Source organism: Lytechinus pictus, chromosome 5 (assembly GCF_037042905.1).
Source record: "Lytechinus pictus isolate F3 Inbred chromosome 5, Lp3.0, whole genome shotgun sequence".
Classification (NCBI taxonomy): Eukaryota; Metazoa; Echinodermata; class Echinoidea; order Temnopleuroida; family Toxopneustidae; genus Lytechinus; species Lytechinus pictus.
This window is the reverse complement of record NC_087249.1, coordinates 17,232,910-17,250,879: the sequence shown is the minus strand read 5'-3', so window position 1 is coordinate 17,250,879 and position 17,970 is coordinate 17,232,910. Positions and strand designations below refer to the sequence as shown.

General features: G+C 37.1%; 1 protein-coding gene across 2 annotated transcripts; it reads right to left on the bottom strand.

The window, feature by feature from the left end:
* Window positions 1-1,426: 1,426 nt before the first annotated feature.
* On the bottom strand, window positions 1,427-17,685 carry LOC129262341 (alkaline ceramidase 2-like). Of its 2 annotated transcripts, none has more exons than XM_064099932.1 (5): window positions 17,486-17,685; window positions 16,104-16,252; window positions 12,546-12,802; window positions 8,438-8,575; window positions 1,427-7,852 (listed from the first exon to the last, which is right to left on the bottom strand). In XM_064099932.1, exons 2-5 carry the CDS (start codon window positions 16,191-16,193, stop codon window positions 7,534-7,536), a joined length of 804 nt encoding a protein of 267 aa, XP_063956002.1. In that variant the 5' UTR covers window positions 16,194-16,252; window positions 17,486-17,685; the 3' UTR covers window positions 1,427-7,533. The 2 variants fall into 2 exon arrangements, with proteins under 2 accessions (XP_063956002.1, XP_054756422.1); XM_054900447.2 differs by having other exon boundaries at window positions 4,502-7,852; window positions 16,104-16,230; window positions 17,486-17,565.
* Window positions 17,686-17,970: the final 285 nt, after the last annotated feature.

Below are 17,970 nucleotides of genomic sequence, written 5' to 3'. Positions count from 1 at the left end.
TGTCAAGATTTTTCTGCACTTATTACAGCCGTTTTGCATTTATTAAAGGTTTTTACTTATGCACTTTTCTAAACTCAGAATCTATCTTTGAAATGAATGTCAAAAACTTAAAGATGTCACAGGTTGTCACATTTACTTGAATTCACACCATTTTGTCTAGTACCATTGACAAGAGTTGCTTGTAGAGCACTTGGTCCTATCGTAAGGGGGGAATATCAAGCTTGGTGAAAGAACGATTTATGAATGGCCCATATTTTTTTTCCACTAATTATCCACTCTCTCCCAGTTGCTATATCCACTTCATTGAGTACCAGAAGATATTTATCTTCATCATTAATTATCATCATCATCACAATCATCATCACAAGCATCATCAGTAAGGAATCATCATTTCTATGATCATTATGATCATCACCATGATAACCATCATCATCATCCTCATCATCACTATCATTATCCTCACCACCATCATCGCCACCACTATCATCATCATCGTCATCATCATAACCTTCATCCCAGTCACATTACTACCACTAAAAATATATCACTTTTGAACACAGTGAAACATCCCTACTCCTAATTTATAAGACCCAACTGGCTCATTTGTGGAACAGGTCCATTATAAAATGTTGTACATTCACTCCAAACACAAGAAATACTTTACACACATGAATTACACAAACAATTTAATTTATTGACTTACATTACACTTTGCATTCTTAGCATTACCTAAAGTGTCTTACAGAAAAAAAAATGTACTCTCTTAATTCTATACTGCCTCTATCTTCATTCTTGATACCCTTTTATAAGCCCACACATTTAAGGCAAGTATACTTTACTATTAAACATGATTATTAAAAAAATTCGACCTGAATATAAAATTAAAATAATTGTCTGTCGAATCAATTTTCAGACCATATTATGCAAAGCATGTGCTCTTTGCCTCTTCTAAGTCGATTTTTGCCCAAGTCAAACAGATATCTATCACAATCATCCTGAGAGATTTTGACTATAAAGGGCCTGATTTAGATATTGTAAACTGTTGAAAAAAAAATGAAAATGGAGGACCATTGTTTGTGTACATTCCACCATCTCGCACAACCTGTGAAGAGGATGGTATTCAAATGTCAGAAATTTATTGATAAATCCCCAGAAAACAGTTATTCCTGGGATGTTTTTCTAAAATGCATCAAACATAAAATTTTCTATAACTAAATTTGCAAAATCGTTTGCATAATGGAACCCCCCTCCTAATCCAAGGAGATCCAGTGCAAGCAGCAATTTCTCTTTTTCCCATTTCTTTTTCTTTTTCTTTGGGGTGAGGGGAGTCTCATTTTACAAAGAATGTTAAAGTGAATATTTTTCTCCTCAATCTTCGCAAATTCAATGTCAGCACAAACCAAAGTACGGTATGGCAAACATAGAGTAAAAAGTTTGTAATGAATTTTGATTGCTATTTCAAGAATACACTGTCAAAACAGAGAAGTGGAATCTTCTTTTTGTATCTCATCCTGTCATAATCAGGAGTGTTTGCTTTCATTCACATGAATAATGCAGCATTAATGTGATTTTGACATTTTAGCTAATATCTGCCATGTTAAGATATTCTCTCTTACTGTAGAAGACATCTACAACCTAGGATTGCAAAACCTTCGATTCTTTTAAAATCCCAGTCAAGCACAAAGCCCTCTGGCATGACCGTAATCCATTTTTTGCCTCTTTCCACCCAGGATGAAAATGATACCTGATCAGTCAGAAAGCTGTAGCTGCAAACTTTCATAGCATGACAATATTAAAATAGAAAACAACATCTTTGCACTACATGATAACCTTTTTCAACATTTGGTAACAGAAACTGATTACTGTTAAAAACATAAAGAATTCCTATCCATGTTCAAATACTGATTTCAAACATAAAAATAATGTGCATGAATTGGCAAGCATTATCATTTTCAGCTACAAAGTTATACAATTATTGTATAGCATTATATTTTATATACATGTAGCATTATATTTTATATAATAATGATGTTGATGATGATGAATATGATGATGATGATGATGGTGACGATGGTGATGATGAAGATGATGGTGATGGTGATGATGGTGATGATGATGATGATGGTGATGATGGTGATGGTGATGGTGATGATGATGATGATGATGATAAATACACTGTCATAATAATAATAATGATATTAATCTTAATATCATGATATTTTTTACTTTTAAGTTATAAAAAAGTTGTCTAAATTTAAATTGCAATTGAAAACAAACGGAAAATCAGATCAATCAAACAGGGCAAAATCATATATTCAGAAAGGTCGCTTTAATACAAATCTTAATCCTAACAAGAGGAATGCCTCTGGCCGTCTCACCTGCATCACGCGATTCAATATAGCAGCAGTGCTGATTTTGAAAACTACTATAACTCGCACAAGATGTTCAGTGATACTTGGTTACTCTTATTTCCACGTTTTATGAACTAGACCAATACACTTATAGAGATATGATGGCAATTCAACAAATACCCCCAACGTGGCCAAAGTTCTTTGACCTTACATGACCTTTGACCTTGATCATGTGACCTGAAACTCGCACAGGATGTTCAGTGATACTTGATTACTATTATGTCCAAGTTATATGAACTAGACCAACACACTTTCAAATTTATGGCTGTAATTCAACAAATACCCCAATTTGGCCAAAGTTCATTGACCCTAAATGACCTTTGACCTTGATCATATGACCTGAAACTTGCACAGGATGTTCAGTAATACTTGATTACTATTATGTCCAAGTTTCATGAATCAGATCCATAAACTTTCAAAGTTATGATGGTAATTCAACAGATACCCCCAATTCGGCCAAAGTTCATTGACCCTAAATGACCTTTGACCTTGGTCATGTGATGTGAAACTCATGCAGGATGTTCAGTGATACTTGATTAACCTTATGTATAAGTTTCATGAACTAGGTCCATATATTTTCTAAGTTATGATGACATTTCAAAAACTTAACCTTAGGTTAAGATTTTGATGTTGATTCCCCCAACATGGTCTAAGTTCATTGACCCTAAATGACCTTTGACCTTGGTCATGTGACATGAAACTCAGGCAGGATGTTCAGTAATACTTGATTAACCTTATGGCCAAGTTTCATGAACTAGGTCCATATACTTCCTAAGTTATGCTGTCATTTCAAAAACTTAACCTCAGGTTAAGATTTGGTGTTGACGCCGCCGTCGCCGCCGCCGTCGGAAAAGCGGCGCCTATAGTCTCACTCTGCTATGCAGGTGAGACAAAAATCACCTCATGATTTACTTGAATGGGAGCATCGAATACTGAATTGAAGATGGGTAACTCAAAACTTAAACATAAAATCACTCCCTTGAAACAGGCAAACCTGCACAAGCAAAACTATTTTCTAGTCAAATTAAAACAAGATGGATAAATTTGTTGCAGTGCTCAACAACATTTGAAGGAAAATATAATTTTTCCTACATGAATTGAGTACAATTAATATAACATTCATATTACCCAAATGAAGTTGACTGATTCATAATATTTGACTGGCCTTGTATTTTCATTACTGTACATTTCACAATGACAATGTAATAACTTGCACAGTAATTTGCTACTATAAAATGTAAAACAATAGGGTATGATTCAAAGTGAATTCCTTAAAAGTCAAACATTTACCATCTTTAAAGCTCATTCCCATTTTCTTTTAAGTTCAACTAAAATAAAAGTCATCCATTTGGCTTTTGAAGTTCCTTTTGAGGTAAAAAAATATTCTAAATTAAATGTATTTGGCATAAAAATGAGACAAAATTTGTGCACTACAAGGCAAGCTCACATAAATATCTGGTGTTTCTTGCCAATTCATCTAACAACAAACACTAAAATCATTTATTTGACAATATAAAGCAACAAGATTATTTTATCTTTCCAGTTTTCTACAAAACTCCTCCCAGCACCGATACGGTTTTAACCCCTTTTCAAGAGTAAAATATTAATATTTTCATCTATCAAATCCCACCAATATACTACCAAGTCATAAAGAAATAAGTGATACAGTGTATTCCAAATTTAAACAAGCATGCACAAATATCTCACACTTTTAAGAACATTCTGTAAAATTACCAAGGGAAAGGGAAAATTGTAATGTGAAGAACATTATTCTATTCTGGCAAGATTAAAGTCATTTCGCTTTGATGTTCGTTTAGCAGCTCTTATAATAACTCCTTTCATGTTGAACCATCGAGTTCAAGCCAACCATGTAAAAGAACACTGAAAATTAAACTAAAAATAAAATACATTAAAGTAACCAGCCAACCCATAAAAATCAGATACAATAATAAATTGCTATTAAAGCTAGCATTTTCAAGCACACAATCTAACAAGTAATTACCGGCAAATATTGCTACTAGCCTTCAGAATTTCCCAGAGTTGTTTGATTTTGGCAGCATATGTGTTGCACTGCTACTTTTTTCCTTTTTCCTCACACCAATGAATACAACAGGGAGAGAGATAATGGGGATACGTAGAGAAAGAGAGCGAAAGAATGATAGCGACAAAATTATGGAAAGATTGATTGATTGAATGTAGTATGGAATCTGAGGCCTGCATCCTTATTAAAGTCCAGTTTAACCAAGGCCATGGTCTAACTCTGTGCTCAAATTATGGGAAGTTAAAAATGACCAAAAAAAATTTTGTTTACCAGTACATTAAATAATAATATTACCAACATGCTTCATTATGTAGCGCATATCACTGCCAAATGCGTCCCTACGCGCTTAATTGGATATTATTACCCTGGCTTTAGCCCCGCAGCCTTTTACAGCGCGGTGGCATTTCAAGGAATAAATTCCTGCCAGGTACCCATTTACCTCACCTGGGTTGAGTGCAGCACAATGTGGATAAATTTCTTGCTGAAGGAAATTACGCCATGGCTGGGATTCGAACCCACGACCCTCTGTTTCAAAGTCCGAAGACTAATCCACTGGGCCACAACGCTCAACAAAGAAGACAAACAAGACTGATCCTGAATTAAATGATTCCTGTTTACTTCAGTTACTCTTAAACAGTAATGAATGTATTGAGCACCACATGTGGTGATGAATTGAACCTCTATTAAGAAATTTGTTTCACCATTGGCTATCCATAATTAAACCCCAACTACAAACCAGATGTCGTACATTAAACCCAAGTTCAGAATAAGGGCCCGAGAGTTTTAACAAGACAGATCCTGAATTGTCACTGATGCACATCATCATTGGAGTTTATAGGCTTTAATTCATATCAAATATGAAATTAATATCTATCTAATCTAACAGGGAAGACACAATGAAAAAAAAAATAATACACTTTTTTCAGTACTCTTTTCAAGAAATACAGAGATTCCTAGATAAGAATATGTAAGCTACCATCAAGAAATCATTTTATTTAATAAATACAGCATGAAAACTATACCCTAATAAAAGTTTTAAAAATTTCTGAAGAAGTAAATGTCAGCCTCGAGACATTTGTCATATTTTCAGATAAACACACACACTAGATGCCACCTGTGCACGAAGAAAAGGAATAGTTTTTAGATACACACACTAGAGATGCAACGTGTGAACATGGAAGAATAGAAAGTACAAGTGCATAATTATAACGGAAGGAAATGTTCAAAAAGTTGATCACTAGATAATGGTAGGTTCCAGCAGCTATAAAGCTCACCACTCCATTGGACCCTAGAAATCAAATTCAGACCTGGGCCCCTGTTACATAAAGCCAAGCAATTGATCCTACTGTTTACTTTCTGCACTAGATTGCGCATTGCGGTCAGTGCAGTCTATCATAATAATTTGTTCTTTGATAAATTGCTTAAAAGCTTTGAGTTGCAGACCCCTGGACCCTGTAACATAAAACTTAATAGCAATTGATTGTAGGGCTGATTTTTACGACTGATCATACACAATAATCGATGCAATCCATCGTAGAAATCGATCCCGCAATTAATCGCAAAGCTTTGTGTAACAAGGCCCCGATAAATCTTGCTCAGCATTTTAATTAGGGTCAATTGTGACCAGCTACCCCAAAAAAGCAACATTAAGTCACCATGAAAGTTTCTCTGTAAATAGCCAATCACAGCGCGGCTCACGCCCGATTGGAGCCAGACAATAGCGTGCAGTCGGGCACACTGGCCCCTCGCCGACGATATATAACACGCGCGCAGCAGTGTCTATGCTCATTGCCTGACGAAGCCTAGCAGATTGCGGACGAAACGTCGCATTCTGACAATGTTTGATCCATCGTGAGACAACTGATTATTTCTTCTACTCCAGTAGCCAAAATAGTAATTTGGTCTTCAAAAGGAAAAATTTGAAACTTAGCTATTTGAAAGAGTAATTCTTATCCTTCATATCGTCAAATTTTGCAGTTGTAAAGTTGAAGTCAGCATACAAGATTTCCTTTGACACCATTGATATTTGCGGACTGCATGGAAGCATGGGTGTGAGTGGTCACAAATAAAAAGATCTGAAAAAAGCTGAAGAGTATTGAAAAAGTCGGAAATAGAAAGAGCTCCCATACTCTTTGTACAGAGGAAAGCCAAATATAAGCTGAAATTCAGCTGAAAATCAAAACAAAAAAATCTGAAATCAGATAAAAATCTGAACTCTCACACCCCTGTGGAAGTTTCACCGAATTTGCAGTGTCCACCTCTCACGCTTGAGTGAGCCCCAAACTTCAAACATTGTTTTCTCTCACTGAATTTCTTGTGTATTCAATTGATTACTTGTGTGGGTTATTGTTGATCAATTCTGACAAGTCATAAAACTTAGAATGTGCTTCTTTTAGCTCAACAAAAATCTCAAATTTTATTTTGGGTGACTTATTGTTGGTTTAGGGGTGGCTGGTCAAAATTTGTCTTGAGCAGGCCTTTCCATGATGCTCTTGCTGCCTCCTAGAATTCAAAATAATTGTGTAAAGAAGCTGAGTAAACTTGATCAAGGTTGGCTGGCCACAAAATGGTAGATCGACCCTGAATTCTTTGCACTAGAGGTAGACAGACCATGGTCCAAGCCGACAGACTGACTGAATGTAAGATTGGTTTTCACAATTGATTGTGCATTATTTTTGATGCAATCGATCATAGTTTTGTTTCTGTTATGGATTGCCAAGCTTTATGTTACAGGCCCGGGTCTCCGTAACACATAGGTTTGCGATGAATTGCAAATATGAAAGAACCACACTGATTGGTTCCTGGTCAGTATTTTCAACCAAATGCGCGTGTAACATTGATCTTTATTGGCCAGTCCATTTAGCGATTGATCGCTAATCTTTGTGTTACGGAGCCCAGGTCTGAAATATGTTGATCGGGATTGTTCGAGTTGATCACTTCTGCAGGGGGGGAATGGGGAGCATTTCATGAAGACATTTGTGAGTGATTTTCACTGACAAATCTGCTCTCAGCCAATCAGATGCAAGGATTTCCAGTAGCTTATAACACTTCATGAAACACTCCCATGGCTTATTAAGACCTTTAGTCCCATCCTGGTTTGTTACCAGCACACTGAAGGGTTACGTAAGGGATTCCTGCATTCACCCAGGAGTCCTTGGGCCAATACTTTAGAACAGGACCCATCTCCGGACACTCGTTCATTGCGTCAAAGTAAGCGAAGAGGACGCAGCCCGTGTACGCCGAGATGAAGACCATGATGTGCCAGGCGCAGTGAAGGTACGGGAGAGAGAGTGACTGCCAGAAGTCACAGAGGAATCGATCGCTGAGCCAGCAGGTGACCGATACTACCCACAGGAACGCACAGGTCTTGCCCAGCTTGACGACACGTGGACAGTGTGCCCTGAGAAAATGCAGAAGTGAATTTGAGAGGTGAGAGAAGGAACAAATTAGCACAGAAAGGGGAGGGAAAGAGGGGAGGGAAAGAGGGGGGCAGATATGTTCTAATTACATGAATACTCGAAAGAGAAAGGAAAGAACTGTGAATGTGGTAGAAATACCAGCAATGACAAATACAAGAGAAAGATAGAGGATGAGACAAAGAACTTGCGAGTGAAAGATAGAGATTAAAAGAGAGGGGATAAGACAAAGTGACATACATGTCGGGTTCATCATAAAAATAATATGACAAGCAAGCAAAAAAAGAGGGCATCACTTCAAAAAGGGAGCAGAATTCGAAGGGGGGTACTTCTCATCAAATGGGAGTAATACAGTAAAACTTTTGGCCTCCCCTCAAAATGGCAAGTTTACCATAACTGCTTTTGGAGGAAGTTGAAGTGAGGATTTGAAGTAATGCCCTCTTTTTGCTTGCTTATCAGATTATTTTCATGAACCCTCATGCACATATCAACTTCTTTGTGAATTTTGGCTAGTATGCTATCAAAGGATTCAGTAAGAACAAAAGTGATAAGAACAAACGACATCTTACCTCCGTAATTCTAGGACCATCATGCATATACAGGGTCCGATGAATGACATCATGACGAAAGAGTTGACTGCCGGCCTGACCATTGCAAGGCCGGTACTGGCAACAGTGAATACCAACATAATCTGCTTGAATTTCTTCCTATATAGAGGAGAAACATAAATAATACTGCCATTATCTTTCTATCGAAAGCCTGTAGAGGAGGGCAATCTGTCTATAATGGCCACAAATGTGGTGTTCCTTGAATATACATGTAGAAATGTCCATTGAAACATGTGTTATGCATTGGAAGAACCTACCCATGAAGACCACATGCTCATAAAGAATTAGTTTTGTAGTCTCTGTGGGTGGCCTTTAGACAGGTTCACTGTACATATCATCATAGAGCCCTATGAATCATTTGGTCAGCAGACAAGATAAAAGTACAGAATACCCGTGTTTGTTTCGTTTTACATAATCAAGTATCTACATGTACATGTATGTGTTATAATGTGAATATTAATGTTTAATATAATTATATGAATTTATGATCACAGCAAAATAATCAATGTACCCAATTACCATTGAGGTAGGGATAAAACATACAAGCCTCAACCCTGACTATAATCTTGCTCACCTTTTTCCGATTTTAATGCTGTTCAGTCTAAACCATTTTCTTTCTTTCTTATGCTCCAGATATATTTCTGATATTTATGTTCTATACTCATGCTACTGTTATACTATTTCATACATTTTTTAATGTAAAATGTATGCTTGAATTTGGAAATAAAGATTCAAATGGAAATTGAAAATTGAAATTGAAATATAATATGAGAAATTAAGTTGCTCTGTATACACAAACTAACTACTGCTACTGCTTTCGGAGCAAGAGCTCCATTCAAGGATATCAAACTTCTCTGTCAAAAACTACTTGAACTAAAAAAGTTCTCATCATGAGACTATTTGTGATCAGCCACCTCAAAACCCACAATAAGTCTTGTGGCAAGGTTCTACAGTGTGAGTCAGAACAGATGTAGGCTTAAAAAATAAACTGGTTCAGCAGAAAGAGTGGCTTACTGTCCAAACATGAAATCATAAAATTATACCTATTAAAGCCAAGATACTTGCAATTATTTTTCAAACTACAGTGTATTGAGAATTTCAATTGCATGTCAGATATGTAATTTACCAACACTTGAGGAGAGAAGACTGGCACTGCATAAAGAATTTGTAAAATTACTTTCAATTCATCCTCTGTGTAAGACATGGCTACCTCGTAAAAACATACAAACATATCTCTTTGTCGTATAAACTATCAACAATTACAAATAAGAACAACAAGATTTAAAAACAGTTTATTTCCTTTTTAGGTTGAAACACTCAACAAAAGATGAGTGTGTCGACTAGGAAAGGCAATGGACAATGATCACCCCCACCTCACCAAACAGTTACTTTTGTCACTAAAATAAAAGCCAGTCTCCTCCCCTTCAAGTCTGCCATTATCATGTTAAATCTGAATTGCATTTATAGCTTTTTAAATGTATAGCCTTTTTAATGCATTTTGGTTTTTTTTACTATGTAATTTATTGTGCCAACATCAACTTGTAAACATGAATTTTCCAGCTCCTGCTTTATTTTCATGTGCGATTGTTAACTTGTTTGATTATCAATAAAGACCATTTATTCATTGAATTGAATTGGTCTAGCTCAGTCAGTATCAAAATAAATTCCTCATGCTTGAAAGTATATGAAACTCCAAACTTGGTTTTTTCAATGGATATACACTACCAGTCATTTGAATCACTAAAACCAAAGAATAGATTCAGTGGACCGAACCTATTGTTCTTTGGTTTTGACAGGTAATAGTGATTGAATTGATAAGATTGTGACTGGTAGTGTAATCCTAACTTTAACCCAATGGGTTATACAGTGTGTCCCACAAAAAACGAAACCGAGATTTATTGATGATTTATCGTAACTTAATCACAAATACAATCGACAAATGACCTGCCAATTTAAAGTTTAGAATCTCCTCTTTCATCTGATATTACTTAGATTATTTCTTATTCACGCAAGAGTGAGCGAAAACAATTTGAAAAGTGGATACCAAAAAGTCACTTTGCGGGCCGTATCTGGGTTTTAAAAAGAAAACCACATTTTTCAAAGTTCAGTATCTGCTCTTTAATTTGATACCTCAATTACAGAAAATGGTCAAAATATAACAAAGTTCTGGTTATTTGAAATAAGGCTTGAATTTCAATAATTTCAAAAAATGAAGAGGTTTTACAGGCTAGCGTTCAAACTCACTCGACACTCCGTTTTGTTGACGATCAGCCATGCATTAAGTCTTTTGTTACCGTGCGATGGCTTCTGTGGGAAACCGGTGAAAACAAGTTTATTTAATGAAATTATGGAAATACAAGCATTGTTTCGAGGGATCATAACTTTTTTACTTCTCGACCATTTTCTGCGATTAATGTATCAAAGAAAAGAGCAGATATTGAACTTTTTAGTCATGTGATTTTCCTTTTGAAATTCAGATACCCCCCGCCAAATGAGTTTTTGGCATCCTTTCTTCTAATTGTTCATGCTCACTCATGCGTGAATGAGGAATAATCTAAGTAATACCAGATGAAAGAAGAGGTTCTAAGCTTTACATTGGTAGGTCATTTGTCTATTTTATTTATGATTAAGTTATGATGAATCATCGCTAAATCTCGGTTTCGTTTTTTCTGGACGCACTGTACATCATTTTAAAGCTCAGGGTCTGCTTTGTCTAATCAAAGATGTTAGTCTTAAGCCTTTTTTCCAGATTTCAGGCCCTGACACTTCCCATTTTAGGCTTCTTCAGGCTTTCTATTATACAGAACATATTGGGGCTTTCACATACTATATGCATTCTGGCTTCTTTTTTGGTCCAGTGAGTAAAACCACTGCCACATTGATTTCATAATGTAAAAAAATTCATTTCAAAACTTATTTTGGCTGACGTATTATTAGCCCGTATTCTGAAGTCAGGTTAAATTTAGACCATTGTCTAACCCCAGGGGGGCACTTGACCACAAAAGTGGTAGGTATGTGCCACGGGCGAGACAAAAAACGGGGGCATTGGAACAGGCTTGTAAAAAGGAGGGTCTTCGGAACTACAAATGTTTGTGAAAGCTGGGGTCCTTGGAACGGTTCGCCTGCATGAGAATGCATGCAGCTAGCCCGGCGGCACACGCGCATGGTCAGAGGCGATGGTCGGTCAGCGCTCTGCGGGCCGCTTTTCACCAAAAATGCAGCTCATTGTAGCGGATCAATGCGGCCGGTACGGCGTAATGAAAAATATGCGAAGCTTTGGAACGGATTTCTTTATTCTTTTTCTCAATAAGATAAAAATGCTATGCTTTGGAACGGAAATTTGAGTGTACAAATGGGGGTCCTCTCTGCGGCACATATCCACCACGCATTATATACCGAGTGCCCCCCCCCCCCCCCCCCTTGGCGGGTCTAACACTGTGCTAAAATTATGGGAAGTCAAATATGTCCAAATTTTGTTTACATTTCATGTTTCTGGTATTGTATTTTGTTTTTTTTATATTTGTTTCAAACATTATGACATTAATCGTGGGGAAGATGTTGTTGTAAATTTGATTTTTTTTCTTGTATAATGTTGTTTCTCAAATCTAGTTAAAAATGATGCTATTTTTTATTTCAATACTAATAATTCAATTTATACATGTGATGTTGTACTTACATATACAAAATATAATGTACATGTATATGGTGTATAATTTATCTATGTTTCACTCTATATGCCAATTACTCTTTTCGCTCTCTACCGTTGGCCAATTGTTTACAAGCCCTGCTTCCTCCTCTTGGTCCACTAGTTGATTATTTCCCTCCTTGTTAGGAGGAAAATAATCAACACTTATAATGATGAATACAACTATCTTTATCTTTCCTAGATAGTTAATAATGATTTGAGAGTCAAATGAGCTGGGATATTGAACCACTACTTTTAGAAATTTATGTCAAAATTGGCTACACATAGTAAAACCAAAACATTAGTCCAGAGTTTGAATTAAACCTGATTTCAGAAAAGTGCCATTGTGTGTATTGAGGTGAATTTTCATATTGGTCAACCTACCTGCTACCATGGATTTTAGCTGGATAGTACCTCCGTGGATACCAGAGCGCCACGCCGCAAAGGACCACCCAGATGATGGCCACCTCGTCCAGGAGCTGTCCAAACATGCTGAGCGTTGCATGGAAGTAGCATGAGAAGATCCCGACCACCATCAGAAGGATCCACATGATGTTGACGTGCCAGTTGTACCATACCGCGTATTGTCGGAAGAGGTAGAGCAGGAGGGGAGGGATGACGAAGAACAGGATGTTGCTGACCTAGAGAGGGAAGGAAGGATTGAAAACAGAATCAGAGAGAGGGTGGACGATTAATTTTATACAAATGACCATTGAATGTTTTTTTCAAGGCTACAAGAGAAGATCAGCAGAATTTGCACCCTCTCCATAACGTTAGATCAGATGATCTTTGTAGGTTTGCATGGTGGAGTTTATAACGTGAAGACGGACAGTCAACCTGCCCGAAACGTCGAGTAACCTCTCTTCACTTCATCCTGCTACTACTCAAACCATCGCTACTCGAGCCATATTCAGCTCATCTCATCTGGTTTACAGTCCTTTTCAGGACTTCACTCACTTTCAAGAAAAGAATACTTCTAATTTCCTCTTTTCATCCTACATGTATCTCGTCTTTCCATTTAAATCTTTCTGCCTGCATTTCCTTTCCTTCTTCATATTACACATGGTGAACTGTAAACCTCCACGTAAACGTTAGATCAGTCTGAGGGGCCTTCTCATAGCTGTTCGTAATATACGCACAAGGCCATGTGTTTTGAGTTGGGCCGGTTTTATGTGACATGTGTTCGCAACATGAAAATTGTGTCCTTTCTCATTTAAATCTCGGTAACTTTGACATACTTCACCCATTGTACATAAAAAGTATACATTTTCTGATAGGAAATTAACTGAGGATTCCAAAACTGCACTTAAAAATGGCATAGGGTGTATGCATTAGAAGTTATGGAGCAAAATATACCAAAGAATCTTGGAAAAATATCAAAGTTTGAGCCAAGGAGAAAGTAGTATTGGTGTACCCAACAACTTTAACCCTATAGCACCTGAACCGCCCGAGACCGCCCTTCCTATTACACACTGAACCGCCCTTAACCGCCCGTACGTTTTCTTTGCGCTATAGTATCTCTTGTCTATGATTTACCGTGGTAATAATGCGTGTGCATACCGTATAGGTTGGCTACTATATAGATCTGCATAGAAAAGTGTATGCTCCTATTGAGTATAATAGAGAACAAGTGGAATGCCTCTGGCCGTCTCACCTGCATCACGCGATTCAATATAGCAGCAGTGCTGATTTTGAAAACTACTATAACTCGCACAAGATGTTCAGTGATACTTGGTTACTCTTATTTCCACGTTTTATGAACTAGACCAATACACTTATAGAGATATGATGGCAATTCAACAAATATCCCCAACGTGGCCAAAGTTCTTTGACCTTACATGACCTTTGACCTTGATCATGTGACCTGAAACTCGCACAGGATGTTCAGTGATACTTGATTACTATTATGTCCAAGTTTTATGAACTAGACCAACACACTTTCAAATTTATGGCTGTAATTCAACAAATACCCCAATTTGGCCAAAGTTCATTGACCCTAAATGACCTTTGACCTTGATCATGTGACCTGAAACTTGCACAGGATGTTCAGTAATACTTGATTACTATTATGTCCAAGTTTCATGAATCAGATCCATAAACTTTCAAAGTTATGATGGTAATTCAACAGATACCCCCAATTCGGCCAAAGTTCATTGACCCTAAATGACCTTTGACCTTGGTCATGTGATGTGAAACTCATGCAGGATGTTCAGTGATACTTGATTAACCTTATGTATAAGTTTTATGAACTAGGTCCATATATTTTCTAAGTTATGATGACATTTCAAAAACTTAACCTTAGGTTAAGATTTTGATGTTGATTCCCCCAACATGGTCTAAGTTCATTGACCCTAAATGACCTTTGACCTTGGTCATGTGACATGAAACTCAGGCAGGATGTTCAGTAATACTTGATTAACCTTATGGCCAAGTTTCATGAACTAGGTCCATATACTTTCTAAGTTATGCTGTCATTTCAAAAACTTAACCTCAGGTTAAGATTTGGTGTTGACGCCGCCGCCGCCGTCGCCGCCGCCGTCGCCGCCGCTGTCGGAAAAGCGGCGCCTATAGTCTCACTCTGCTATGCAGGTGAGACAAAAACCGATTGACATGCATCGGTGTGTAGCAAGTTCCAGACTGTTGCGCAGTCGATCTCGGCAAAGATGGCTGCGTCCATGTCTCGGAAAACCACTTACTTCGCCGAAGAAGCTCGGGCGTTGCTATAAGTTCATCAAAAACGTTGGATATCACACAGAGTGACATCTAGATGTGAGTTGGAATTAATTTTTGACATATTTGATCCAAGATTTGGCGAAAACTTTAGTATTCTGTCAGTGATACTTTACATTTTTTTGAAGGCGTGGGACTGGGGCGGCTGAAACCCGAACTTTTGTTTTTTTTCTTCTCGCGCTGCGAACGATTGTCAAAGGTCAATATTCGTACATCTGATTGAACTTTGCCATGTACCATTCTATTCAACAGGTCCTATGCTACAAAATAAATATAACTTGTAATGAACAAAAGTAAATTTATAAAAAACTATTTCAATTTGTTTGGAACAATGCCTACTTATTACCAGTTTTATTGCTTCCTCCAGTGAGTAATTGCCATTATGCATAGGAATCTGTAGGTGCTAAAGGGTTAAAGGTGTTGTTTTTAATTCCTCTCATTTATGCTTTTCATACACATATAACATTATAGGGTCAAAAGTAATTATCATTATTTTGCGCATGCGTCTTTATACATAATTTTCATGACGGTGTGTTTTTAGATACAATCTGAGGACAACTGAGAGAAGGAATCATTCGCAGTATAGTTTTCTACTAAAATATTCTTCCTAAATATTTACCATGTTGATTATTTGAAAATGAAATGAAATAGACAATTGCATTGAATTGAAAAAAAACTTCAAAGCTCAAATTTACTTCTTTCCTCTTTACTGCAGTCAGAAATTGTCCTTTGAATAAGCTCAAATTTCGCAATATAATTTAGACATCCTTCACACCTTCACTTTGAGTCCTTAACATACCCCTATCCTAGTATCAGATGTCATGCTTGCATCTGGTGTAAGCTATTATCTACATATGCTAAGTATATCTAACAGGGCATATACAGATGTTTTTAATCTGAAGCACTCACAGTTAAATTTCTCCAAAGAGACAGATGTTGCAACAAAGGCAGTTTTCTTCTTTTCAGAAAGGATAAAAATTGCTATGATAACTACATATAGTACTTCATAAAATCAAATGCAACTTGGTTTTGTGCCAATCATACGCACATATTTAGGACTTTCGATGGGTATTTTTCAGATGCATTCAATAAAAAATCTTCCTACCACTGGCTTCCGAATAATAGATTTGTTTCATTGAGCCTACGTAGTGCTTTAGCTTTAGGAATTTTAATGCGAGTCTGAGTGAGAATACTATGCAGTACAATACTTACAGTGTTATAAAATTCTGCAATACCAGGAACTATGGCGTAATTATTCTCACACCAATCAATAGCAGCACTACCTCGCTCCAGATTGTCCATGGCTTAATTGTTTCCGACCTTCAGTTTATGAGTAGATCTAAATAAGAAAATATCTCCACCTACATGAAAGACAGTCAAATAATCAATATTTCAATATAAAAATAATAGACTCTTCTAAGTCTAGTAAACTAATAATAATGAAATATTAACAAAAAAATGATAATAATGAATGAAGATGATGATGTCGTCGGTCGCTGATGACAATGATAACAATGAATGGATGATAATGATATAAATCTAGATCTATACATAATGATGTTGATGACGCTGATGATGATGTGATGGTGGTGGTGGTGGTGATGATGATGATGATGATGATAATGATGATGATGATTATGAATATGATGTCATGATATATGATGATGTCATGATGATGATCATCATCATAAATGATGAGGATGATGATGATGATTCTTTGACCTGTTGACCTTACTATTAGTTACTTAGATTCAGAAATTAAGTAATTTGCTATAGATTTAACGTTAGGACTACCTGAGACCGGGGATTTAGCTCCTAACTCACGTAAATTCAAATGAGCTGTATTCACAGAATCGTAAATATCCCCCATGCGCTATATTGTCAATAGCCAATAACCCAGGGAGCTCCAGCCCGCGAAGCGGGCTGGAGCCCAGGACTAGTCCGTGTAATATTAGGCAGAGGATACTCTCCAAAAATGGGGTCGCAATAACACCCCAAATAAAAGAGGAGAAAAAAAATTAGAGTTCTATATGCACTTACCTCAAATATATGGATGAACATGATGAAGGTCTATCGTACGTGACACAGAATCAACATCGAGGCACAAAACTGGACCCTCAAAAAAGGAAAAGTTCTGTCTTGCTCGTTCTCCTTTTAAAATTGAAAACAAAATGGCCAATCGATACCGAGAACGAACATGACGAACGCGACAAGGTCTAACTTTTTCCTTTTTTTGAGTGTCCAGTTCGTGCCTTGATGTCAGGATTCTGTGTCACGATAGACCTTCATCCATATAATCGAGGTAAGTGCATAGTTTATTTTTACCCCTTTTATTTCGAGTGCTATTGTGACCCAATTATAACCCATTTTGGAGAGTACCCATGTCTGCCTAGTAGTATTACACGGACGACTCCTGGGCTCCGGCCCGGGAGAAGCGGGCCGAAGCTCCCTGGCTGGGTTACGTTAAATAGCCACCTGACTCATTTTGTCGACAAAAGTCAAAAGATTTTCAGTTTCACACATGCAAATAAATGCATGCATGTGCATGTACAAACACATTACAGAATCATAATATGAATACTCCTCATTCTTACCAGAGTACTATTTCAAGAAAGCCTTTGTCTCCCCTGTACATCAATAAATAATGGTATCTTTAATTCAACTTGCACGTGTTTATTCCGCGTTCAGAGTCCATCGTTGCACCACCATAAGCCATAGAACTACCATCGAAGTATGTATGCACAGCGCTTGCAAAAAAGGACTGCCCTGCTGACGACTTTGTTTACTTGCATACGTCACAGTCAGCTGTTTTGCGTCAGATAATGATCACTGCGGCCTGCGGATAGTCTTGTCCCGGGGTCTTGTCACAAAATTGCTTTCAGAGAAAGGAAATTAAACACGCCAAATAATTAATTGTAACTTCCTCTTGAAATCACTTTTGTATTTGCTCACTGCATTAATTGCTTCCCCGTTTTAAAGATGACCTTTCCATGACCTGACGGGTTCTTGGTGGGGTGATGATGAGCCGCATCATAGGCAAAAATAAGAGCATGGGATGTGTATGGGTGTAAGTTTAGAA